At 51.9% G+C, this 25,552-nt stretch overlaps 1 protein-coding gene across 4 annotated transcripts in view; it reads right to left on the reverse strand.

Moving 5' to 3' along the window:
- The window catches only part of SEZ6 (seizure related 6 homolog), a 43,051-nt gene extending 33,502 nt beyond the window's left edge, over nt 1-9,549 (reverse strand). For 3 of the 4 annotated variants that reach the window (XM_019647080.1, XM_019647084.1, XM_019647082.1), the window contains exon 1: nt 9,192-9,439. In XM_019647080.1, the coding sequence (XP_019502625.1) occupies nt 9,192-9,246 (55 nt within the window). In that variant the 5' untranslated portion in view covers nt 9,247-9,439. Of the gene's footprint in view, nt 1-9,191; nt 9,440-9,475 lie in introns of those variants that run through there. The other variant, XM_019647081.1, reaches the window with a different exon arrangement.
- Between the last annotated feature and the right edge of the window lie 16,003 nt (nt 9,550-25,552).

Consider the following 25,552-nt stretch of genomic DNA (forward strand, 5'->3'; position numbering starts at 1 on the left):
TAGATGATCCCAGGCTCCCCTCATCACCATAGCCTTGTGGGACTGAGGGAAAAGGGCCTTACCTGCCCAGCACCCCAGCCTGTGATGCTCCCCAGGCTCTGCCTGTCCACCCCACTTCCCCAGCAAGCCTGAGTGGGGGAGGGGAGGGGTGCAGAGCTGCTAAAAATAGCAACAGCAGTTCTGGCTATGATTCTCCTTGAGGGGTCAGTGAAGCCCAAGAGTGGGGAGGAACAGAGTGGAGGGGGTTTTGAGGAGGTGAGGGACCTGCCTGAGCTGGGGCCTGCTGTGCCTACACCAAGGGCCACAGTCCCAGGATGCAGACAGATGGGCACAGATATGCGGGGACATATAGTCACAGACACCCAGGAAGAGATAGACAAACCAGGCAGAGATGTGCACAGACATGGCTACTAGTCCATCTGGATTTCTCCCTCAGACCCCTAGGAACACCAGATGGGCCCGGCTGCACACCCCCACCCCTCAGTCTTCCTTTTACCCTAACCTTCCTTTGACCTCCAAGGACCCTGCCAGTCAGACCCTGCCAGTCTGGGTGTGTGGACACCTTGAGTCGAGAGGGCTAAGTCCTCCTACCTCCAGACTCATCTGCTGAGGCCCAAGGCAGGGAAGGACCAGGGATGGGCTACCAGAGGCAGCATCAGGGATACAGGTACACCAGGGACTAGACTCAGGGCACCACTCAGGTGGCTTGGGCCTCGGGAGCACCACCCCAACCTGAGCAGCAGGCCTTTCCCTAGCCTGGGTTGGCAGGCAGAGAAGGGGAGGGGGGCATGGGAGGAAGGTGGCTGGACCCGATAGAGCAGGGGTAGGGCTCTGCCAGGAGATGGGCAAAAACTTAGTGAGCAGTGGGGGGAGGCAGAAGAGGGAGGCTAGATAAGCAAACGCACAAATGACCTCTCTCTTGTGCTTGCCTTGTTTGGTTCCCACCTTCACGCTTTTGCCTAGAGATGCCAGGGGCTCTTCTATCTTCAAAAGAAAGTGACTCCTCCATCTCCTCCATTTCTTCTGACCAGCCAGAAAACAAGGCTTCATAACAGGAGGGGGCCTGCCAGCTGCCAGACCAGATGTTTCAAATCACCAGCACATCCCCTTGCTAGATATAAATCATGTCTAAGACAATGTCCATCAGAGCAGCAAGCCAGGGTGGAGGCCCTTAGAAGCATCCTGAAACCCAACCTTCATCCCTCTGCACTGCTAGTCTCACCTTCTTGGTCAGACCTGGATCGGCTGGCAGTCACTCCCCGCTCTGCCTCAACCGTCCAGCCCTGACTCCTCTGGCTTCTGATTCAGCCCCTCCAGTGGCTACCTGGAAATCAGCCCCTCCTGGTGCTGGACAGTTCTGGCTATTGGAAGGCCCTCCCCGCAAGCAGGGTTTCCAGTTTCTTTCCTGTCACCACCCCCTCTGATTTCTTTTGATCCTGATGCTGTTCTGTGAAAGAGGTGGGACAGGTACTCTGAATTCCCTAGGAAAGTGATGCACAGGAAGGTGACACAACTTGCCCAAGGTCACCCAGCCAGCAAGAGCCACTATTGGTTTTAAACCCTGGGGGCCCAGCTCCCTGACCAGCGCTCTTCTAGTTATGTTATTCCTTTGGGGCTGCGCCCTCCTCCCTGAGGCACAACTTGGCTTTCCACACTGCCCAATATCCCCCCTCCCGGGCTCTGGAACTCCCTAGGCACCTGCTGGCGGGTGGGACCCAGGCCAGACATTTAGCAGGTGGCTGCTTGGGGGACAAAGGAGCTGGTGCTCAGCTGCTGGGCTGGGAGGGAGGAAGGAAAAAGCTATGGAGGGGAGGAGGGATCTGGCTGGGAGTGGGGAGGGGCAGGGTCTGCTTCTGTGCCTTTAATAAGGAGCCAGCATGCAAAGGGGGGGGGTGTAAAACAGCATGCAAATGAGCATCTGTGGGGAGGGGGCGTGATCTGTGTTTCAGGCATTTTCACAGTTCTGCCCTCCTAGCCTAATGACCAGCTGGAAGAGAGGGACTGAGGGTAGAGAGAGGAGCCTTTGGAGACTGGGGGAGATGCAGAGGTTGATGCCAGGGTACAGGATTCCGGCTGGCCCCCTGGGGACTGCGTTGGGGGAAGGGAGAGGCCACTGCTTGGATTCTGCAGCACATGCGGTTTGGTGGCAGGAGGGGCCCTGCACCTGCTCTGCCTTGTTGGGGTGTTAGGGGGACATCTAGACCCAGCAGAGCTGTGATGGAAGGAACTCAGGATGCCCTGGCTGGGCCCTCAAAGACCCAAAAGTTGAGCCCTCTTGCTACAGATGAGAAACTGAGGCCCAGAGCAGTTCCTTGAACAATGAGAGATCTCTTGTTCTTATGAAGGCGAGGCGTTGGATCATGTAGGTGCTGTTGGCATCTTATTTGAATCTCACTTAATTAAAATCAGAGGGTTCCTGATCTAGTTGGGGAGGCAGTCACAGCTGAGCTTATTAAGAAGGCAGCTCTCCCTCTAAACTGAGTCCCTAAAGGGCAGGGATTATGTTGTATTCCTGCCTATCAAAGCACCTGATAGGTGCTGAATAGAATGGAGAATGGGTGGGTGGAAAAAGGATGGACAGGTTAAGTTCCTGATGAGAGATATTTAGTGTTCAGAGGACAGAGAGAGCCCTCTGGGCTGGATGATCAGGAAAAGCAGGTGTGGGAGAACTGAAATAAATGGAAGGACCCAGGATAAGCGTTCTAGGTATGGAAAAATGGCTGAGCGAAAATGATAGACGTGTAAGGCATGCACAGGGTCTAGGGTTCCCCCTAGCATTCTCACCCAGTCTCTCTGTTGCCCCCGCTTCCCACACCCACACAGTTTCTTTGCATCTGGTAGAGCCCCTTGTCCCTGCAGGGCCCAGCCAGGACTTCCCACCCCCGCCCCTTCCCACCAGCCTGCCTGCCAGCAAGGCTGCAGACTCTGCAGCCCAAGACCCAATTGTTGTTGGAGAAGCGGCAGGTTTGTTTGCTCCAGAGCCCGACGAGAAATCTCAACAATCAATGGCCAACAACACTGCCGGCAGCTTCAGCATCGATCGACCCTCCCAACCCAGGGCTGGCAGTTGGGCGCAGGTAGGTAGATGAAGGGAAGCTAGGACAGGCTTGGCATCAGCCCTGCCCAGGAGCTGAGCTTCAGGCAAGCTTGGGCCTTCCCACCTGGGGGCTGGGCCTCAGCGAGGCTGAGGGGCTAGGGTGGGGCAGCCCAGGATGTCAAGGCTGGAGTGACTGGGCCTCTCAGTCACCATGGCCCCCAAAGGGTGGGAGAATGAGTCACCCACATCACTCACCTCTGGGCCAAGATTTCAAGGTTCACCTGACTCCCAGTTCTAAGCTCTACCCTGGTCTCCAAGTGTCAAAAAGGATGTTTTCTTTCTTTGCCACTAAGGACTGAGCAAGATAAAAATGTTCCTAATCTACAGCAGTAAGGACAGAGTAGATATCAGGAAAAATAAGCCACTGTCATCACCAGAAATGTGTTAGAAGAAAGTTTAGGGGCCATTTATATCTTGGGTCTGTCTGACAACATGGACTTGAATTGGCCTATAAAATGCAGATAATAGCTTCTATCTCACAGAGATGATATGAGGACTAAATGAGCTAATGTATATAAAGCACTTAGTACAGTGCTTGACATATAGTTGCTGCCTAATAAATGTTTGTTATTATTGTTAGTATTATTATTGTTATTATTAAGATAGTGATATGCAGGGACATAGTGATACACCCCTGGGTTCCCATCTGCCTCAACTGAGGCCTTTGCCTCAAACTGGCGGAGTGGACACAGTGCTAGCTATAGCCTGGTTTTGCAAAATGCACAGGCACTTTGGAGCAGCTTTATAGCTTATCAGCTGTGAAGCCCAGGATAACTGACTTAATCTCTTTGAAACTCAGTTTTCCCATCTGTAAAGTGGGGACAACTAGTCTCTTGTATTAAATAGAAAAAGCATGTAGGAGGCTTGGCTCCTGAGGGTTCTGGGCCATGCTTCACACCTCAATACATGTTTGTGAAATTAATGATGGATGTACCCCAGGGACTGCTCTTTGGGAGATGTGAAAGGTTCATGGCCATGATTTGTGGTCCTGGATGAGCCCTCTACCCCTACCTTTCCATTCAAGAGCATGCCAGGCTCAGAGCTGCTTCCAAGCTCTGTGAGGGTGTGTGAAGCTGAGATAGATGAGGGGGCTATGAAGCCAGATGGCATAGGGTTGCCTCCCACTTACCTTAGTCCTTAAGCTCATACCGGGCACCCATCTCAGCCAGCAGAGGTGGTGGGTAGGTGTTAGGGGAGGGAGTCAAGAAGCCTGGGCTCCAGGCTTAACTCTGCCACTCTCGTGAGTTTATTCAACATGAATTTAATGTCCGCCATGTGCTAGGCTTTGTGCCACTGAGGCCACGAGCAGTGGTAGCAGTAAGAAGTGGCTGGAGAGAGGTTTTAGCCCTCTCAGAATGGCCATCAGCACCCTACCCCCAAGCTACTTCAGGCTGACAGTGTGACAGCTTAATTTGTAGAAGGAAAAAACTAAGTAAAGGCTATAATTTACAGTTGGGATAATTGGCCAACCGTTAGGAAAAGGGGAAAAAAAATTCTAACACACAATCTATGTAAAAATAGTGTGCTTGCTACGCAAACTCAGCTTCAAGACGCAGTCTCAGCTGTCATGCACCCACTTCTCCTTTCTAAACAGGCATCTGACCCTCAACTTTCTCCAAATAGGAATTGTGGAGCTGCCCCAAGATAGAGGGGGTGAGCAAAACAGACTTGTGGCCTCCATTCTGAGTTCAGTCTTGTTCCTAAAGAGGAGCATCAAGCAATCAGGCGCTCATGATACAAGATGGGTACCTTCATGAGGGAAGCCGGAGGACGGTGGGAGCACAGAAAAGTCCCCTGACCCAGGCTGGAGGTCAGGTGAGGCTTCTTTGAGAAACCATACAGTAGATGCCTCATAAATACTTGTATGTGCTGAAGAATTGCCTGAAGTGCCAACTGAAGCATGAGGTGGAGTGAGGCAGGTTGGCCCAAGAGAAAAAAATTTCAGACAAAAGGAATGGCAAGAGCCCAGAGCTGTTGAGAGCATGGCTAGTTTGGGGAACTCATTGGCCTGGCTGTGTGAGTTGGCTTCCTGCTGGAATTAGCCTGGAAGAGAACTTGGAGACCACCTAGTGCCTGCTCCCTACCCGCCAGCTGCGGACTAGGGCTGGCAGCATTTCTTTCCATCCTCCTTCCCCACAGCCTCTTACACACAGATCCTGGCTCTTCCTCCGGGAGGGGAAGCTGAGGACCCAGAAATATGCATGAATTGACAGCCCCTTGGAGGCCCCGATGTGGTCCCAGGCTTGGCAACCACCAGCTTGGTGCAAACTTACGTTGAACGTTCTAGAAAGTAGAGATTCAGAGAGGGCAGAGGCATGCCTGCAGCCACACACAGAGAGCCTGGGGTCTTAACCATCTAGGCTGAGAGTTTCCTTCACTAAAGTAACCCCTACCTATAGGCCCTTTTCCACACCCCTTTTCTTGTTTTGGGGGTGGGGTACCCAGTTCTGATAGCTCAGGTGAGGGCAGAGCATCCCTGAGCTGAGCCCAATATGCCAAATGGGGCCTGAAGGAGCTCGGAGCAGTGGGAACAAGGAAGGTGGGAGGAGACTGGTACTGGCACCTAGGGCTGGGTGGAGGGAGGATCTAAGGAAACAAGCTTTCTGATACGCCCCCCCCCCACACCATTCAGGCAGCCATGGTGGGAGGGGTACGGAAGCTCTAATTAAGCCCAGTTTCTAATTAAGCCGGGCCCCTCTGTCTCCTCGATCCCCATTAGCTCCCCATGGTGTCCCCAAGGCATTTTAAGCTGCCACCCTGCTGAGGAAGCTGGGACAGCCGCCAGGGCCTGCCAAACCTGATGAGTTAAGCCCATGAGGGGCAAAAATCCAACCCACAATTCCTCTTTAGTCCACGGCAGTTTCTAGGTCCTCCAGTCTCCTCAGAAGTACAGGGGAGCCTCCTGTCCACCATGTCAACCTCTGGGTCTCTGAATGGACTCTAGATTGGTTCCCATAGGGCCTTGTCCCCAGCACCCAATTCCTGACCCCGAAGTGCCAGGCTGGGGTACAGGGAGCAAGGCCTGGTGTCAGCTTTGGCTGCAGTCCCCAGACTCAGGAATGTACTATTAGAACGCAGCACCTAGCACAGAATCTACAGGAAGCAGCAATTTCAGTTAAGGCAGCCCTGGTTTGTTAACCCTTGTGGCACTGGGGTTCCTGGAAGCAAGCCTTCCTCCTCCTCTCCTGACTCCTCCAGGCTTTGTATTTCAGACCCCCCCCCTCCCCAGTTCTTGGCAGAGTGAGCAACCCCTACTTGCCATCCCCTCTCTCCCTCTTTTCACCACATACTCCGAGTTCAGAGAGGAACAGCATCAGGTTTAAGGTCGCACAGCCATGGAGGTACCCTCTGCCTCTGAAGACCCAACCGAACTCCACTCTCTGCCACTTCCACTTTCACAATCTCCCCAGGCCACATTCATACATGCAGAGTTTAATTAACTTTATTGATATTTAGAAATTAAGAGAATGACTAAAGGTAATTGCTCATTAAAAATCATTAAGCTGACACAGCAGGCCCTGGCACACTGTTTTCCTCCCCAATTGTAGCAGGATCATCTGGGCACTGGCCACAGGTTGGGAATGTGACCGGTGGCCCACAGCACCCCTCATGCCTAGGAGAAATCCACCCGGCAGTTTGGGGTGGAAATAGGGGACTGAGCCTATAGGGTTGAGCCAGGCTCAGTGCAATCTCTCCTTGCTCCCTCAGCCTCTACCTCCTTCCTGCTTTTGGCTGCATCCTGTGGCCTGCATCCCTTGGCCTATGTGTGAGCAAAGCTCTGAGGACCCCCGTCTCTTTGGAGGCCATGAGGTCTGAAAAATGCACTGCCTGGGCTGCAAAGCCTCACACTCCAAGGCTTTTACTGCTCCAGGTCCTCCTTCTCTTGGCTGAAGCCCCCAGGATCCCTAAGATGGCTGAATGCATTGCCTCCCAATGAGATGACTCAGTAGCTCAATGATTGGGACCTTCAGCCCACTGAAAGGGAGGAGTGCCCCAGGGCCAGCTCAGGTCCAAACTCTTTCTCCTCAGGCCTGGCACTGCAGGTCTGCTGCTTCTTCTCTTTTAAGGAGTGAAAATAAAGATTTTCCCCAGAAGACGGATCCCTAGGACCCCTACCTCACATACCCCTTGCTCGGGTGGCCCCATGGGCCTTGGAGAGGTTGAAGTGGGTCAGGGAGGGACACTGGCTGGGGGACACACAGACCCTCAGCCACAGAGTGGACACTCATACCCTCACCCCAAGCAGGGCTCCCTGGCCACACAAGCCACACCAGCCATCCTCCTGGAGACCTGCAGTCTCACCCCGGCCCTGCAGGGAGCTCTCTGGCAGAGGCTGCACTGCACACTTGCAGCGTTACACACTCTTCACACCCACTCACTGCTGAGCCCTTACCCAACAGCCAGACCTCCTGAAGCACAGACACGCTTGGACCTGCTACTCCAGACACACTGGGCTCTGAGTACATTCACACTCAGACCCATACACAAGGCTTCAGACTACACCCCAGGGGGCACACACAGGCCCTTTGCCCCAGGGGAGCTGTCCAGCACAAGGTCGTAGCGAGACCCGAAGACAAGTCCTGAACTCTCAGGGATATCCTCAGACAGCTTCTTCTCCTCCACTCCCTGCCCTGGGCAGGGTGGGGTTTACGGGGCTCCCCTCTCCCCCCTCGACTTGAGCACACGGTTCTGAGTTCCAAGCATCAAGTAAGGACCCTGCCAAGGCAGCCAAAGGAGTGAGGACACCGGGCCGAATTTGACGGGGACCAGAGGATCAGAGTGGGGCTTTTGTGTCCTTGGGGATGTAGAGCGAAGAAAACTGCCGTCCAGGGGCCCAGTCTGGCCCTGGCCCCTCTCCTCTGACCTCCAACGCAGCTTGGAAAGATTGAGCAAGGAGGTTTTGAAGCTTCTACATTCTCCCCTCTCCACATCAGGTGCTACAAACAATACTTCGTAGGGCTGCGGGTCTCAACTTCAAGCAAGGTCCCGACCACCCCACCAGCCAAGCAGCTGCAGTGGAAGAATGACCTGGGCGTAGGTAGCTTTGATAAGCGCTTGTTTGAGCAGAGGCAGCAGGTCCCGTGGAGACTCTGAAACCTTTCTTCCCAAAGGCACAGAATCCCCCATCCTCTCCCCAACACTCGCTTGTTGCCAACTCCATGGCCAAGCTTCCCTCGACCGGGGACGGATGAAGTTGGAGACTGGACTGCAAGCAGGGATGGGACCCCAGGGTGAGGTGTAGGTCTTCCCGCGACGAGTCTGCGGTCATAGGATGGGAGGGAGCCGAGTAGGACGGCTGGCCTGGAGGAAGAGCCCTGGGTGTGTGCAGTGTGTGTGTGTGTGTGTGTGTGTGTGTGTGTGTGTGTGTGTGTGTGTGTGTGAGAAAAGGACTTCGGGGAGGACAAAATCTTTATTCCAGGACCTCAACTGCAGCAGCCCAGGACAGTGGGAGAAGCCGAATACGGGACCCCAGGCCCTCCGACTTTCCCCTTGGAATTGTACTCTAGGTTCTGACTCCCGCGTGGCAGCGCCAAGACCGAGGAAGGTGAGCGACGTCCCAACTCCAGGGCCAGCCGCCACCATCCGGCCCGTCCCTCCGCAGTGAGGACGACAGAAGCCTCGGAACGGGAGGCAAAGTCGCGAGAAGTTTGGCAGGCAGCAGGGAAGATGGGACCCCTGGCCGCCAGCAGGACGTTCCAGGCTCACCGCCCTGTGGCCTCTCCCCCAGCACGCGCCCCGGAGCTCTCCTAAGGCTCCTGGAGTGTGGCGAGGTAGCGCGCGGGTGAGCGCGCGAGTGTGTGAGGGGAGGGGGTGGCATGATGAATTGCAGCAGAGAAATCCCATTAGATCCGGAGAGATGATTAAAGGCGAGGTCTTGGCCGGGCGCGAATGGCGGGAGCCTCGGCAGCTTCCCGCCCGCGGAGCCCGCGCCCCACCCGGCTCAGCCGGCGCGGGGGCAGCGCAGCCGGCGGAGCGCGGTGCCTGGGCTGAGCAGCCAGATGCACGGAGCTGGGCGCCGGGACGATCCCTCCCTTCCCATTCCCGGGACCCCGCCCTCGCCCCCGTCCTGCCGCCGGATGCCGGGGTCCCTTACCGTGAGCCAGGAGTGCCAGCAGCGAGGGCAGGAGCAGCAGGGCTTCCGGGCGCATAGTGTTGGTTGCAGCCGCGCCCCGGGTCGGGGCCGCGGCGGGAGGGCGGGGGGCTTAGCGGGGCGTGAGCGCGGGGGACAGAGCAGGGTCCGGCTGGGGCAAGGGAGCGGGGCCGCCGCCGCCGCCGCCTCCAGCGCCTGACAGAATCAGCACCACGGCCAGCGCCTGGCGTCGGCGCCCGGGATCGCCGCGCGGGGCTGGGGGCGGGGGCGCGGGAGGAGAGGCTTACCGTAAAGTCTCAAGCAAAGGCGCAGAAGACCCAGCGGCGGGATCACAGGCACCCGCGCCGCCGCCAGCTCAGGGGAAGCACTGCCCAGTTAATGTGGGCACACGGCCCCCGCCTTTCCGCGCTGCCCACGCCCAGCCAAGCCTGTCACCCTCTTCCCCATTAGGAGCCTGCCAAGGAGGTGGGGTTCTAACCTGACTCTCCATGAGAGAGCAAACTCCTCCCTACCACTCCCCACCCCATCCTGGTACCTGAGGGCGCCAAGGGTGACCTGGGAAGACGTCCGCGAGTGAGGCAGCTGGTGAGGCCCGCGTGCCCTTGTGGCAGCTCCGTCCTGGGCCGATAATGAAGATGGCTTTTGAGCGTACAAAGGACAATAAATTATTACTTTGCGCTCAATAAATGCCAGGGCTCCAGGCAGCTGCATCAGCATCAAACTGTGCTCACAGAAAAGCTTAATTATCCTGATATTATAGTTAAAAGCCAGTGGTACTAGTGTCCTGGGAAGACATTCTTCACTTGGCAGAAGGCAACCTGGGCCAAGCTGTGGGCAGCTGAAGGTAATACCCTGAGTCCCCATGCAGCCCTGGAACTCCGGGACCCTGCCTTGCCTCTCCTACAGGACCTGAGAAGTCACAGTGCCAGCCAGTGAGAGCAGACCCTTCATGCCTATCGCTGTCCAGGTTCCTGGAACTGATGGAGAAAATGGGACAGACAGGCGTGGGGTAGGGTGGGACATTTCCCTAAGGCTATTTTAGATTGAGATTGAAGGAATCCCTAAGGAGTAGCCAAGGAGGCTGTACCATTCATTCAAGGGCATGGAAAAAATAAGCTTCCAGAGCTCTGCTTGAGCTAAGGAGCCCCAGTGAGTCACAGGGCAGCAAAGAGGGCAATCACAGCTATGCCACCCCAGAGGCTTATGTTTAGACCCCAGGGGTTTCTGGTTCCATGGATGGGCTCGCTTGAAGAGCCTCAGTGGACACAATATAGCATGACCTTGTGACTGATGTTATTATTCCCTGTAGAGGACAAGGAGGGCTGATCTCCCTGTGGCCCCTAGGGAGAAGGACAGGTTTCTATTTAGTTCTTTTCACATGCACTTGCCTCCTCCCCAAAGTTTTCAGTCATTGTCCAGTGTCCTTCCTGACCTCACCCCGGAGCAGGTGGCAAGACTTCTGCTCTTAAGTCTTGTTCCTCACAGAGCCTTCTGGTCCTTACCATCTTCACGGTCTTCCAGTTCTGCGCATCAGATTCTCTTCCTGTGTCTCTACTGCTGTAAAGAATCCCAAGCATCAGGCAGGTGGCGTGGAATTATCTGAGGGAGTCACTGGGAGAGAATTTCTTCACAGTCATTTCAAGAAGCTGAGAAAAAAGAGGGCAGTAGCAGAAGGATGGCAGAAGAGGGTAGGGGGAGTTGACAAATGGATCAGTGGTGAGGAGAGGAAGTCAGGAAAGAGGGTGCAGAGGGGAGGGAGAAAAAATTGCTAACAGAGGAAAGAGGCGGAAGGCTCTGTGGCTCAGAGGAGTTTTGGGGAAATACTGGTAAATGGCATGAGATTCCTTCTTTCTTCCTTGAAGGTATTCCTGAGCTCCTTGATTACTGGGTCCCTCTAGAGCAGCGGTTCTCAACCTTCCTAATGCTGTGACCCCTTAATACAGTTCCTCATGTTGTGGTGACCCCCAACCATAAAATTATTTTCGTTGCTACTCTATAACTGTAATTTTGCTACTGTTATGAATCGTAATGTAAATATCTTTTTGTTTTCCGATGGTCTTAGGCGACCCCTGTGAAAGGGTCGTTCGACCCCCAAAGGGGTCGCGACCCACAGGTTGAGAACCGCTGCTCTAGAGCCTAAGCAGCTTAGACAGAGGAAGGTGAGTCATGACCCACGGATGAACTTTGTATGCTGGGATGATTCATGGGGATTTGGAGGCTGGTGACAGGCTTGTCTCCTGGCAGCTGGGCTCCTTGGCGGGCTGGGTACTCACAAGAAGGAGGGTGAGAGGAGCCACTCAGGAGCTTGCTGTATCACCCTCCCTATTGCCCTAACAAATCTAGGCATTTAGAAGGGGGTCCAATGGAGACTACAAGTCCCAGAATGCCGCACTATGCCGTGACCTCAGAGAGTGTACTGTATGACGGGAAGAATATGCACCTGGGATGTCCTTCCCTCCTAAAGATGGTCAATGTGGTCTCCACGCAGTGGGTTCCCAGTTAGGTTGAGGCAGAGCCTGGGCGAACTGGGAAGCAGTAGAGTTTCTGTCAAACACTGTCTCATGCCCTCCAAAGGTCCATTCTGCCCAGACCTTAGCATCACCTACAAATTGAGGACAATAACATGTCCTAGGGGACATCCAGCTGTATGCTGAGGGCTTATTGTGTACTTAAGTTATATACACGTTTGAAAGTGGCAGCTTGGGGATACTTGCAAGGCTCCCTTCACTTGTCTCATTTTTCCCACTTTTTTTTATGCTCCCCACCGGGCTCTTTACCCCCAGAGGACCCTGGTTTTCCCTTGTCTGTCATTGGTTGCTTAATTTTCTGTCTTCTTTACGACTGTCAACACTGTGAAGGCACAGAGCATGTCTGTCTCCTCTACCTCCAAATTAGCCCACGGCTCAGCACATGGTAGATGCTTAATAAATATTTGTGAATAAATGATGGTGTGTGTGTGTGTGGCGGGGGAGTGTCTAAAGCCCAAGGCTGGTTACTGGTGTCAAATGAGTGTTGTGAGATAATGGAGAAGAGGACAATTGCTTCTTTTGAGGGGTGAAGATTGGTCACAGAAAGCTTTACACAGCTGGCAGGTGGGTTGAAATTAAGTCTTAAATATGTTTCAGGTTTCAGTCAGTGGAGAAGAGGAAGACATCCCAAGTTGAGGGAGTGGCTTATGCAAAGGCAAAGTGGTGGATAATGCAAGCTATTCTGGGGTCAGTGAGAAGACCAGTTTTAGTGGAGTAGGGAGTCCCTGCAGGGATGAAGGGGGAAGGATTGGAGTAGGTTGGGTGGGGTCAGGTTTTGTGGTCAGATGAGCTGCAGGACATCCTAGGTGATTACAGTGAAGGGGTTACCTCATCACAAAGATATTTGCACCAAAACAAGGGAATCTGGGATTATTAAGGAGGGTTTTCAAGCACCAAAACAAATAATCAAGTGATAGGAACTGAGAGGTTCACTGCTGACTCAGAAAGTGGGGTCTGAGCTATAATGGCCGAGTTAGGACTGAGAGCTGGAGAGAGGGAAGACGGGGCTCTCCCATTCCAGGGACCCTCACAGCCTCTGCCCAGAGAGTGCCAGACATCCGGCCCACATCCTTGGAGAAGCCAGCCTCACGTTCCCACTTCCAAATAGCCCATCACTTTGTGGAATTACAGGCACATTGGTAACTTATTTTAAAGTCTCTGTCTGGATGACATTTGCTTTCTGAGAGAGAGGAGAAGAAAATTAGCCTTTGCAAAGATTTCAAACCAGAGCTACGTCTTCTGTGGAGTTTGGAGTTTCAGGGAAGAAAGGGCAGGGTCTGCCACCTCACTCCAGAGACCCTCAGGGGCACAGAGCTGCCTGCTTACCTCAACCCACTCATCTTGGGGGGGGGGGCTGCCAGACCCTGAAGCATCTGGAACAGTCTGGGATGCTATGGCTTCAGCCAGGCTTCCTGGAGTACACAAAGTCAAGCCTTTGAATTTAGGGACAGGGAGGGCCCTGTCCTGGTAAATGGGGACTCCTGGTTCCTGAGCATTTTGCTCCTGCTCTAGGAACAGGGCCAGTTCAGCTGTTAGAGCCCAGGGTGGATGGAGACAGCAGCAGAAAGTGGTTTGATGTAAGCTGCTTTCCATCTCCAAACCGAAGCCTTCAGCCTGCCCACCACCCCCAACCAAAGGCCTTTGATCCTCCACAGCTCCATAAATATTTAATGCCACCAGCTGGGCAGAAATGAGGCAGGTGGTGGAACAGAGAGACTGGGGATAGGACTTAAAATCCCCAATGTTGGCTATATTATCATCATGTAGGAACCCTGGGATGATGGGAGGAGGCCTTCCCCCTTCATGTGACAGGAGACGTCCCAGGGTTCAAGTTTGTGGCACTAATAACTCTTTGAAAACCCACCGAGGGGCTGAGAATAAAACAAATAATCAATTGTAGAAGCCCAATCCCCAGTTTGATTGAAGGAGAAAGAGGGAAGTTAAATGACAATCAAATGCAAATACAGCTCAACAAACACCACAGCAATTACCAGGCAGGAACCACATGGTGCTTACAGGCAGCAGGGGTCGGCAGTTTGGAAGCCTGGGCCCGTGCAGAGGTGACGGGAGTGGGGCCATTTTAATGGACAGTTAAATAGATGCAAAACACCCCCTGCATCTACTTTGCATACACTGCTAATGCGTGGGGGACTGGAATACTGGCATCCAGAGGGAGGTCATGCCACCTCCTGTGGCTGCCTCTGTGTCATTTCAGAATAGAAGAGGACCTGAGTGCCTGGGAGGTGAGGCCAGAGTGGGCTCTTGGATCAGAGGACCTTGAGAGGGTCACATGAGTTTCACTGGATTCTTCACAGCAGCTGGTGCTGAAGGGATGAGGGTTGAAGTTGAAGGGAGCTGGTGGGGTCCTCTGAGAAAGGGTTCAAGGTGCTGGCCTTCCGACAGCCCAAAGGCCCGGGTGAGAGCAGCCTTTATCCTCCAGATTTGCATAATGCTTTGCATCTCATTTGAATGCTATTAATTTGGTGTCAGGCTAGGTTGGCACAGTGTAGAAAAGAGAACAGCTGGCCTTCTCCCTCCACTCTGTACCCCAAGGCTCACCCTAGGTATAGCCCTCCCTAACTTGGGGGGCATGAGGCCTCCACTTTTACCACCACCTCAATGTTCCCTGGCACTTGGAGAGTCTCTTGGTGAAACCAGCTTCTAAAAGCCAAGGCTTCCTGAGCAGTGGGGCCACCTGCAGAGTTATACAGAACAAAGAAGAAAGGACCCCCCCCCCACCAGAAACCATGGGAGGATGCTGGCAGCCTTCTCCCTAAAGCAATCAGATGGCTTGGTTTGGAAAGGGCCCAAAGATAATAACCCAGAGAGGGAGGGAACAAAGACAGGTGATAATCCCAGAAAAATATAGAGGGTTCTGGGAATAAAACTCTCTGAACTCAATATTTCCAGTGCTTGAACTTACATAAAATACATCTGTCCAGAGGCATTGGGTTTATGGTGGTGTGGTCCTGGGACTGGGGACCTAGTAGCAGGATGATGGTCATGTGGTGAGAGAATGGGTTACCATGTAGGGTGAGCTCCTGAGAAAGGGGGAGGAGACTCAAGGTGCACCCTGTGGGCTGCCTCTGGCAGGTGGGCCTTAGGGGGCTACAGTGAGCTGGGGGTGGGGGTAGGAGGAGCAAAACTTGCAAGGCTGGCTCAAAGGCATCTTAGTTCTTTCCTGTGTAGAGCCGGCTAGGATGCCCCACTGGCTTCTTGCCTGCGTGGCCTGACGTGGAATCTTGGCCAATAGATCTGAGACTGTTTATGCATAAGACAAGCAAGAAGGAGGTGTCAATGCACAAAAGCTGGTCTCCTTTTGTCATGAAGTGCCCCTCCACCCTACAGAATTCCAGGGCCAGCTTCACCCACCGTTAGGGACTAGGGCAGGATGGGGAAGGCATGAACAAATATCCTAGCCAGATTGACCTCATGCCCCTGTCCCTGACAGTACTCACCTTGAGTCAGGCGGTGGCTGGGGCAAAAGAAGGCTCCTCCCCTTTTTATGCCTTAGACAAAATTAGGGAGTTGCTTTGAATAATGTGACAGGATAATTGCATTTTCCCCTTTGAGCAAACCCAAGCACGAAGCTTTGGAATTACAAAAAAGATGGACTCATAGCTTGTTCGTATTTTACAGAAAGGCTTTAAGTATTTCCCCTTTTAAAAGATTGCCACAAACATTTAAAGCAGATTCATAAAAATTTAGTATGGTCTCCATTTTTTTAGAAGTTAGACCCTGAATCCAGTGGGCTGTTCCTGATCTCTAAAAATAAGAATAACACCACCATTTATTATTTACTGTCACTGGGCATTGAGCTGGAGGATTTAACTATATCCTTATAACAATCCTATGTGGTAGTTACTGTTATTGTCCCCATTGTACAGATGAGGAAACTGAGGCTCTGGGAGGCTAAGTGATTTGCAGTTAGTTAGTGGTGAAATCAAGATATACTACCAAGGCAGAGCAGAAAGGCGTAGGTGACACTGGCTCTTTGCAGGAGCCAGTGTGGGAGGGATCTCAGGTTCATTGGACCTCTGGTCTATACCCTGGGGTTCACCTCCAGGATGCCAGTGCCTAGAGGCTTTCCTTTGGTGTAGCCCATGGCAGGTGGGCCGCTTGGAACAGGCAGGGCAGGGCTGGCTACTTTTTAACTTATTCATTAGACAAATATTTATCAAGTATTCATTGTGCTAAGTGCTGGGGATACAAAGGTGAGTGAAAACAGACACTACCCCTGCCTGTTCACAGCTCACAGTCTAGAAAGGGAGACCTTACACAGAGCCACCTGACTGAATGCAAAACCACAATATAGCAGGTGCTCAGGAGAGATTCAAAGTGCTGTGGAGGCCTACACTGGAGATTTGACCTAGTCAGGGAGGGCTTCCTGGCAGACGTAGTGATTGTGAAGAAGGTCAAAGAATGATCATGAGTTATGTGATTAAGGAGGGAAAGGAAGTGCATTCCATGTAGAGGGAACAGTGTGTGCAAAGTCCTGTTGTAGGCAGGACTAACAGACGGTTAATGGGACTGGATCACAGAGAACAAGAAGTGTGTGTGTGGATGCAGCTAGCTCTGCAGGTAGGCAGGTATAGAGCTCCAAAGCTTAGGGGTCTGTACATGATCTCTAGGCTCCCCACCTGCCCATCCGTCCATCCATTCATCTGTCCATGCACTCACTCATCCTTCACCCCACCAACTACCCAGTTCATTCATCACCCTTTCGTTTATTTACTGAATAGGAAACATTTATTGAGTACCTGGAGAGTGCCAGGACCTCAGTTGGGGGTATGGAGAGGCAGAGCCCTCAAGGAGCTCCCAGACTAGGGAGGGGAGATAGAGTAATGAAGAATGTCTATCTCAACAAGGTGCTTAAACAGGGTGATAACAGCCCTAGAGGCTGTCTGGCATGGTTCAAACTTCCTAAGGCAAGGTAACAACATCCTTCCCAGGAGGATCTTGCAGGCACGCAGTTTCTCCTGGCATCTAATCTCATTCCTTTGTTCTACAAAAGTAGCCCGCTTCTTATAGCCTTAAAGTAGCGAGTGTTTCTGCTGTGCCTTTTCATTGGCCCTTTTTTTTGGGATCTCAGAGGCATCTCAGTCCTAAGAGAACACCGGGAAACTTGGTCAGGTCTCCCTCAGATATCAGAATCCAGCTCCAGACATTTCCTTTAATGAGCATGAAAATAGGACAGAAATCCCTAATGTCCCTCAATTCTAACCATGTATTCCCACTCTCCACTCCTCCTTGAACTAGTTGTCTCCGCTTGTGACATCACAATGGTCTCTATGGCAGCCAAGTGTGAGGTCACCAATCCTGAAAGCAACAGAATGTGGGGCCAGATAACAGCCTGGAGGAAAGAGGGAGAATGCAAAACGGGGTCCTGAGAGGGAACCCATCTCCTACTGGAAAATGGGGCAAGCCACCCAAGACCTGTAGGAGCAAGGAGGACTCCATTATTAGCCCATTTTCAGAGAGGGGTAAAAACAGCCTCTTTGTGTTGCCCCTCACTGAAAAGCTTCTACGTCGACACTGAGCCCCTCCAAGACTGCTTCATATGGTCATGAAGAGCTTCATATGGTCTGACTCAGATTGGCTGTGGAGATGGATGGGATCTGCTGAGCAGCATTCTGGGATCACTGGCTTGGCCCCATGTACCACTGGGAAGAGGAGGTAGGAGCATGGCTCTGGTGTTAGCCCCACTGGCTCAGAGGAGCTGGCTAAGACCTGGCCCATGCTTGAGCCTTAATTTCCCCATCAGGGAGGGAATGAGGGTGTGAAGGTGCTAAGAAGCCCTGTTTCCTGACTTACAAGATAAGCAACCGATTGGCTTAATGCTGCTGTGCCTGCCTGTGTCTTCTGTGAATAAGCAGAGGAAGCTGCTGTGAGTGGACAAGGGTGGAGCTCGGCACATGCGGAGTGGTCTCAGATTGGGCTGGGTGGGTCTGCTGGCTCCTCTGTGGCCATACTAGTGGTTTGCAAGAGCAAGGCCTGTTGGAAATGGAGACTGCTCACCAAGAGGCTGAGGGCTATCCTGGACAATGCCCAGGCTGTGAAGTAAGGTCTGGGTTCAAATGACCCCAGCATTATGCTTGCCTTGGGCAAGTTTCTGAGGCTCTTTGGGCCTCCACTTTTTTACCTGTGAAAGGAAAATGGTGCTACTTGCCTTTCAGAGAAGTATTCAGTGAGATAACCTATAGAAGGTCTTGGCATATAATAGGTGCTCAATAAATGCGTGCTATATTCATTTTTCTACACCTTCAGTCCTTAGCCTAGGGTTTTGCGTATTATATGTAGTTTGTTAATGCTTGTGACTGTAAGTGCTGTGTGAGGAATAGAGGGCAATGTTTAGAGCTGGGGAAATCAGTGGATCTGGGTTCAAATCCTGGTCTTTACCAGCTATAACTTTTTTCTTTTTTTTCCCCCTGTCAACACAGAGTCATTTAATGATGATTATATTGGCCATTTCCATTGGTTGGCAGGAGGCTCTTCCACTAAAGGCTCCCATGGTTTCCATTGCATCAATTTCCTTGCCAGACGCAGTTCATTGTCAGCCTGAAGAATCACCTCTTCTATTTGACCACCCTGAAGCTGGTCTTCTAGTTTTTTTAACATCTGGTTCTGCTTTAACCACATCCAGCTTCTCACTTGTAATCTGTTCTGTATACTGTCTGTGTGCTGCATTTTAAAGGACTTGCTCAAGAACATCAAGAATCTTTGTGTATAGGGGTGACCGGTTAGCTTAGTTGGTTAGAGTGTGGTGCTGATAACACCAAGGTTGCCAGTTCGATCCCCGCATGGGCCACTATGAGCTGCGCCCTCCCTAAAAGAGTCAACTATGCCATTGTAGCATGAAAGCAATGTGTAACCAATGACCATGGCTGTTCCTCAATAAATATTTAAAAAAAAAGAAGCTTTGTGTACAATAGTCTTAGCCTCTTGAGTGGACTCTCACGTATAACCAATCCCACAAAACCAGTGGTCTTCTTCAGCATGCCCACCATGACAGCACCCCCGCTATATCTCTTTGTACCTTTGTTAACAGTAAAACGGGAGATAGTGCCAGTATTCTCCTTATAGTGATGCTAAGGACTAAATGTAGCAGGTAGGTAGCACAGCCTGGCACGCGTTAAGTGCACGGTGGACTGTGGCAATTGTGCTCAGCCTTGAGTAGGGCTGTGTTTGCACATGCCATAGTCTCTGTCCACTGTCAGCTTTAAGGAATTGTGAGTTAATTTGTGGGGTGTTCGGAACTGGAGAGTGGGTGAGTCTCAACACAGGGGCATAAGATGGCAGCACCCCCAGGAAGGGGTCACCACTCCCTCTCCGGATTCCCTCAGTGTGTGGATACCAGGAGTGTTGCCAGCTTGTATCAGTCACAGGGTTTGGGTCCCCAGATGGGCTGCTGTTCCTTGAAGTCAGGGCTGGGCTGTGTCTCACTCATCTGTGAAGCCCCTGCTAACATCTGACACATGGCAGAAGCTCAGCAGCAGTTAAAGTGAACTGAATTAGATGAGGTCTTGATAATCATAAGCTGGCTAGCACATATTCTGCACATACTTCATGCCAGGCTCTGTTATAAGCATTTTGTATATTGTTGATCCTCACAACAACCTGTGAAATTAGATATTATTATCCATTTAAAAAACGAGGAAACAGAGAGGCTAAGTAACTTGCCCAAGGTCACACAGCTAGTAAGCAATGATGGGGTTGAGATTTGAACCTAGGCTCCCTGGCTGTAGAACCCGTCCTCTTAATTCTCATATTACCCCCAGCCACATGGACCCTGTCCATCCATTTGGCCACATCTGCTACCACAAATTTCCTCTCCCAGTTCTCCCTCCTGCCCCTCTCTTCTTCCAACTGAGCCTGGGCCCAGTGCAGCCCAAAGAATGCAAATTCTCCTGAAACCTCCTCAGCCACCTGCCTCCCTCTCTGCTGAAATAAAGCTGCTGTTGCCGCCACTGCCACCACCACAGCCAAAGCCACCCCTGGATCCCTTGCTTATTTCAAGTCCTCCTAAAGCTTGTTGAGTTCTTAACTTATTAAAGATAAGCACATGGAAATAGGGAGCAAATCTCTTTATTTATGACATAATCTCCAGCCCAGAAAAGCGGCAGGAACAGTGTTGCCTATATTAGGGAACCAACAGGAAAAAAAATCAATTAGATCCGCTAGAGCGTTTCACTATTAGCTTTCTTCTGATGTTTCTCTTAAGGCTGGCCGTGGGGTCTCTGCCAACCACTGAGCTGGAGGAGAGAGGAAAGCTCTGTAGGAACAGAGGAAGAAATTTTTCAAGAAAGGCAGCAGACCAGGCTTCCAGACACTTGAATCTCCCTATCCATGGTCTCCTACAGTGGTTTCCAAACCTCAGCCAGGAAGTCCTTATGTTGGTTTAACTTCCATGTTTTTTTCCCCCTGCAGTTTCAGCTGGTGTCTTTAGGGGCATTGGGAGTCAGCTGGTTATTGTTTGCTTCCCGCAGACCAGAACCCCAAGTCTGATCAGGTTTCTGCTAGATCCTTTGAGGTCAGGGTCCCCTTCTTCCTGGAAGAATGTTATTCTGGAGGGGTTCTTGTTGGCTGATGTTCAGTACAGTTATCTTCTGCTGAGTAACACTGCCTGTGACCTGCAGCCACCCTATGAGGTCCTTGTGTCCAACTGCCTGTCTCCAGGAGCCATTTCCAAGCCGTCTCTGAGAGATAGAGCTCTCCCTTATTCTTGATAACCTCCAGCAAGGGGGATGCCCCGGCTCCCATAGAAACACAGATTCCATCTCCTCAAAGGCAAGGGATCATGGCTTGTTCACTAGTTTTTCCTCAGGGCCAAGCATGTAGCAGGCACTCAATAAATATTCATTGAATCAATAATTGTTATAATAGCTCCATTGATTGCTTACTCAGTGCCAAGGCTGAGAAGGGCAGGTGCTTTGTTACCCAAAGTAGGACCCTCTGCTTCTCCCTGAACCAGGAGACAGCCCAGAAGAGGCTTCCAGTTTTGTTTTGCTTGTTTTGTCTTATTTGTTTGGTCAGGAGCAGCAGTAGCAGCAGTTCTGAGAAGTATTATAAGTCTCACTTTACAGAGGAGGAAACAGACTCAGAGAGAAGTAACTTGTCCAGTCTAATAAGTGAATGAGATGCTCTATCCATCCACTTTCAGTCATTAGGAAGTCCTTCTTGAGGTTTAACTCAAACCTCTCCTGTTTCAGCAGCACCGGTTCCTTCTCTGTCCCATGGAAGCAGAGAACAGCATCACTGCCCATGCAGATTTCCCTCAGTTTATGAGTGTCCACCAGCTCTGTGCCCTGGTTGACCCACGATGAATATTAAACACCAAACCTCACAGAGGCCAGCCCTGCAGGGCAGGCAATGGACGAACCCTCATCACGCCTGTTCATTATTATAATTAATATTGAGCCAGGGTTGGTGGCGACCTCACCCTCACCAGGTATTTGGGTTATTTTAGAAGCTTATTCAGATCAATGACAGACAGCTCCAAATAGATAAACTCCCTGCCATCCAGACGAATCAATTGCAACACTGCCGTCACAACAAGCCCAAGAAATCAATCTGATTTCAGGCGACATGGTAACTCAGCGCCGGGCAAGCTGGTTTTAATTTCCGTGTGGCTGAGACCCAGCTTCCTCTGCTCACTGGAGCACTCTTCTTTCTCAGCGGGTATTCCATACACACAGGTGCCCAGGGCCCTCAGAGGGCTCAGGCCAAAATGCAGTCATATGGAGGACAGGGTGACTGGGAGGCTGTGTGACCTTGAGGAAGGCTCTTGAACCCCCAGACCCAGGAGGAGCTAGCTGACTCAGATCCGCTGCTGGGATCTTTGTTTTGCTGGCTTCAGCTCCAATTTTTCCGCTGCCCTCTGCAAAAACCAAACCTGGGAGCCTTTCTGGGTTGCCTCCCAAGTCAGGGAGCTGCAGAGGTAGTCTGCCTACCTTAGGCACCAGGACAACTGCCCTTCTTGGAGATGGACTTTGTCTAGCAGGACAACAAAAAGCTCACCAGAACAGATATAGCCATTTATTGGGAGCTTACTTTTATGCCCAGGCACTACGCTAAGTACTTTACACACCTCATCTTCTGAAACCTCTCAACAGCCCAAAGAAATAGGGAGCAATTCTCTACATTTTGCAGAAGAGGAAACCAAAGCTCAGAGAGGTTAAGTAACTTGTCCTGAGCCACAGAGCTTGCAAGTGGTGGAGTCTGGATTTGAACCCAGGTCCCTAAGCCTTTGCCATCACCCTGTCCTAAAGATGACATCAGAGATACCCTCATTCTCCCCCTGCCTGGGTCCTGTCTGGTTAAATGAAGCCATTGCTTTTCCTCCAGTCTGCCAGGGAAAGGGAGCCTCTCTCAGGAATTCTCACAGTCGGCAAATGTTCCCTGAACTTTCACTTTGATGCTCTGGGTACTTAGTTGAGGGTGTTGATCTGCTAAACGGGTCAGGAGGCTGAGCTGGCTACCTTCCACACTCCAGCTTTTACTCCACTATCCTCTCCCCAGCCCTGGGACAGGCAGCAGGGTGTTGGGAGATGTGGCTTTGGAGTCAGCTGATCTGGGTCCAAATTCTAGCCCAGTCACTTACTAGTTGAATACCTAGGGCGAGTCTCTTAACCTCCTGGAGCTTCGCTTATCTGCTGTACACAGCAGGGGTACCCTTACCCAAACCACAGGTTGTGAGGATGGACTGCTACAGGTGAAGTGCCCAGGACAGTGTCCAGCATGGAGCAGGTACTCAACATATGTTGGGTCCCTTCCCCCCTCTCTTGCCCCCGTTCTTTCTGGAACCCCTTGCCTTGGATGCACAGTTCCAAATGGCCAAGGTCAGGGCTTTTCAAATGTATTTTAGCTAAGAAACTCTTTAATCAGGAAACTGAGGAAGGCAAGGATACAAATTAAAAGGGAGCTGGTCAGATGGTGGTACAGGGCTGGGAGCTCTCCTGTTCCTTCTCTCACCCCCAGGCCCCTAGGAGCCCCCCAGGTACTTTGACTCCGCCCTGTGCTGGCTGATTTTTGGCCCCAACGCTAGCTCTCAGCCATCAGCTACTTTGAGCCTGTTCTGGATTTAAAGCAGGATAATTCAGGTGCTAAGTGGACAAAGCTGCCCCTGGCCAGAGGGAAGCCACAAATCTACCTCCTTTGGGGTGTGGGGTTGGGCATTGTGGCTGGGGAGGCATAGATCTGGGGCCAGATGGCCCTGGATTGGGAAGGGGGTCTTCTGTCTGTTCTGTGAAGTCATGTGCCTGGGTGGGCTCTTTTGGGAGGTGGACGCCTATTCATCAGACCCAGAACATTATGTCCTCCCTGGAGACGCAGGGACTCTGGACTCTGAAGCCTAGCAATGGAGAGTGACATACCATATCACATAGCCAGCAAGTGACAGAAGCTGATACAAACCCAGAACTATATGGCTCCAAAGGGCTGGATTGCCCGCACTCCCCACCCTATCTCTCTTTTCCATACAGCAGCTGCCCCTCCCCCATCTGCATATAATTGTCTGTCAGCCCTTTCACCCACCAAATACAGAACACGAAGAGAGAAACTCAAATGGTAGCAGGAGGGAATGGGAATGGGATTAGATCCTGGGAAGGACTTCCTGACTCATTAACTGGTCTCTAGGATAGCTGATTAGAGAGGCTTTCTCTGGAGGGGGTCTCAGTTCAGCTGTCTTCTTGTGGCTCCCACTTCTGGAAAGCTGCTGAGACACAAGATGACCCCTGATGCATGTGGCTTTGTCTTTTATTTTTTTGAATGTGTAATACCTACACATGGTTCAAAAAAAATCAGGGTGTGGAGGAAGTCTGTGCAGTGAAAATTCTCCCGGCTCTCCTCCCCAGAGGCAAGCAATGTTATGCGTTTCCTATCTAGATATAGACAAGCAAATAGGGACTCATCCTCTCTCTGTTTAGTCCTATTTTTAATACACACGATGTAGCATACCCTGCACACTAGTCTGTGCCTTGCTTTTGTCACCTGACAATATATCTTGAAGATTACTCTGAGTCAGTACATAAAGAGCTGCCTTCCTCTTAGGTGTCTTTTTATGGTCACAGGCTTCTGGGAGCTCAGGAGTAATCACATCTGGTTTGATTAGCTTCACATTTCCATTTACGACATCCCCGCCCAGAGAGGGCAGGAAAGCTGTCCAAGGTCACGCAGCAAGGACTAGGGACGCACGTCACCTTCTCCCCCTCCTTTGTCCCCAGCTCCTGCGCTCAGCCCCTCGAGGCTGAGAGCTGCCCAGGGAGGGAAGGACAAGGGAGGGTGGTGGTCCCTGATTGAAATACGCTCTGCACTGTTCGCTTGCAATCGGCACCAGGTGGGTGCGCGGCGCAGCCAGGCCTAGGGCACCGGGTGCGGAGCAGTCGTCGGCGGGGGGCGAGCGCCCACGTGGGCGCAGGGGAGGCAGTTAATTCCCCGGGAAACCCGCGAGGCGTGCTTCCCGGTAATGAGCTCCCGGGCCCGAGGTGAGCGTCCCCGGCTGCTCATACGGCAGCCGCGTGCCACCAAAGAAAACGAGTCCTTTTTTTCTTCCGCGCCTGACAGCTCATTAGAAGAATTAATTTACTCCTGCGTTTGCAGTTTAAAGGACATTATTTACTGGTTAATTGTTGTTATTACAAAATGTTAAATATCATTATTTATTTCCCAGGCCCTGACAGCTTCTCTGACAGGAATTTATTAGGTGAGACGGTAGCACCGGTGGACGCCCCTGTGCAGGGCAAGGCGAAGGTGGTGGGTTGGCCCTGGGCCTGGGTCTCCGCAGGGTAGGCACTGTGTGGGACAGAACGTGAGGGGCTGCCCTCGGGCCCACCCTGGACAAGTGACCTTTGGCTCCTCTTCATCCTCCATTTCTACCCCTTGTGTGTGTGTGTGTTGGGGGTGGGGTTGGGGACAGTGGCAGACAGGGGACAGTATTTGCATAAAGCTGCAGTTTGGGGGGTCAGAGTGGCAGCTTTCAGAGGCTCAGCGGCCAGAATAAAGCCTGAACTGAACTTTGGGTCTTGCCCTTAAAAGGTTTCCCCAAGAATTTAAGCCTTCAGGCCACTTTCTGGCACTCACAGAATTTAAGAACTGGATGAAGGTGAGTGGTCAGCTGGAGTTCAGATCACAAACTGGTGGCCTCCAGGCTGTGAACGGCCTATGGATTTGAGTTTGACCTGTTCAGGAGACTTCACATCAAATCTAGATTCTGGCTTCTCTTAAAAAAATCAGAAAACCTTGCCACGCTTGGCAATGACCAGCTGGACCTGAAGGGCAGTGCCATTCAAGGGCCTGCCTCCTCTGTAACTACTGTACCCTCTACCCTTTGCTTTCCTCCTTATATTATTTTCCTCTGTAGGCATTTGAGTTTTCAACCCCTGATCTGGTCTAACAGATGAAGAAACAGACCCCAGAGTGGTTAAGTCTCCGATGGCCAGGACCACAGCCTAGCCCACTTTTCACCACACCATGCTACCCTCGAGTCTCTCTGCCCCCACCTCCCCTGGGTCTGGTTTGGAATGAGTTTGGGCTGGTAGCTCAAGTCCTCTGGCAGCCTCTAGGCCAGGAAGGAGAAGCAGCCTAGAATTTACAAGGATCATGGCTCCATAAATAGCATTCATTCGTTCATTTGGCAAACAGTTTCTGAGGACCTACTAGCTCACATATAAAAACAATTTGGACATAAATCCTGCTCTCAAGGAACTCAGTCTGGTGAGACTGTGTGTGTGAAACAAGTGTACAATTATAATGCAGGGATATGTATGAGTGGTAGATGCATAGGGCAGCCCAGAGGAAGAAGGGGTGACTGGCAGGGCTGCAGGGGGTCCAGAGAGGGGG

This window comes from Hipposideros armiger, unplaced genomic scaffold (genome assembly GCF_001890085.2).
Source record: "Hipposideros armiger isolate ML-2016 unplaced genomic scaffold, ASM189008v1 scaffold_108, whole genome shotgun sequence".
Taxonomy (NCBI): domain Eukaryota; kingdom Metazoa; phylum Chordata; class Mammalia; order Chiroptera; family Hipposideridae; genus Hipposideros; species Hipposideros armiger.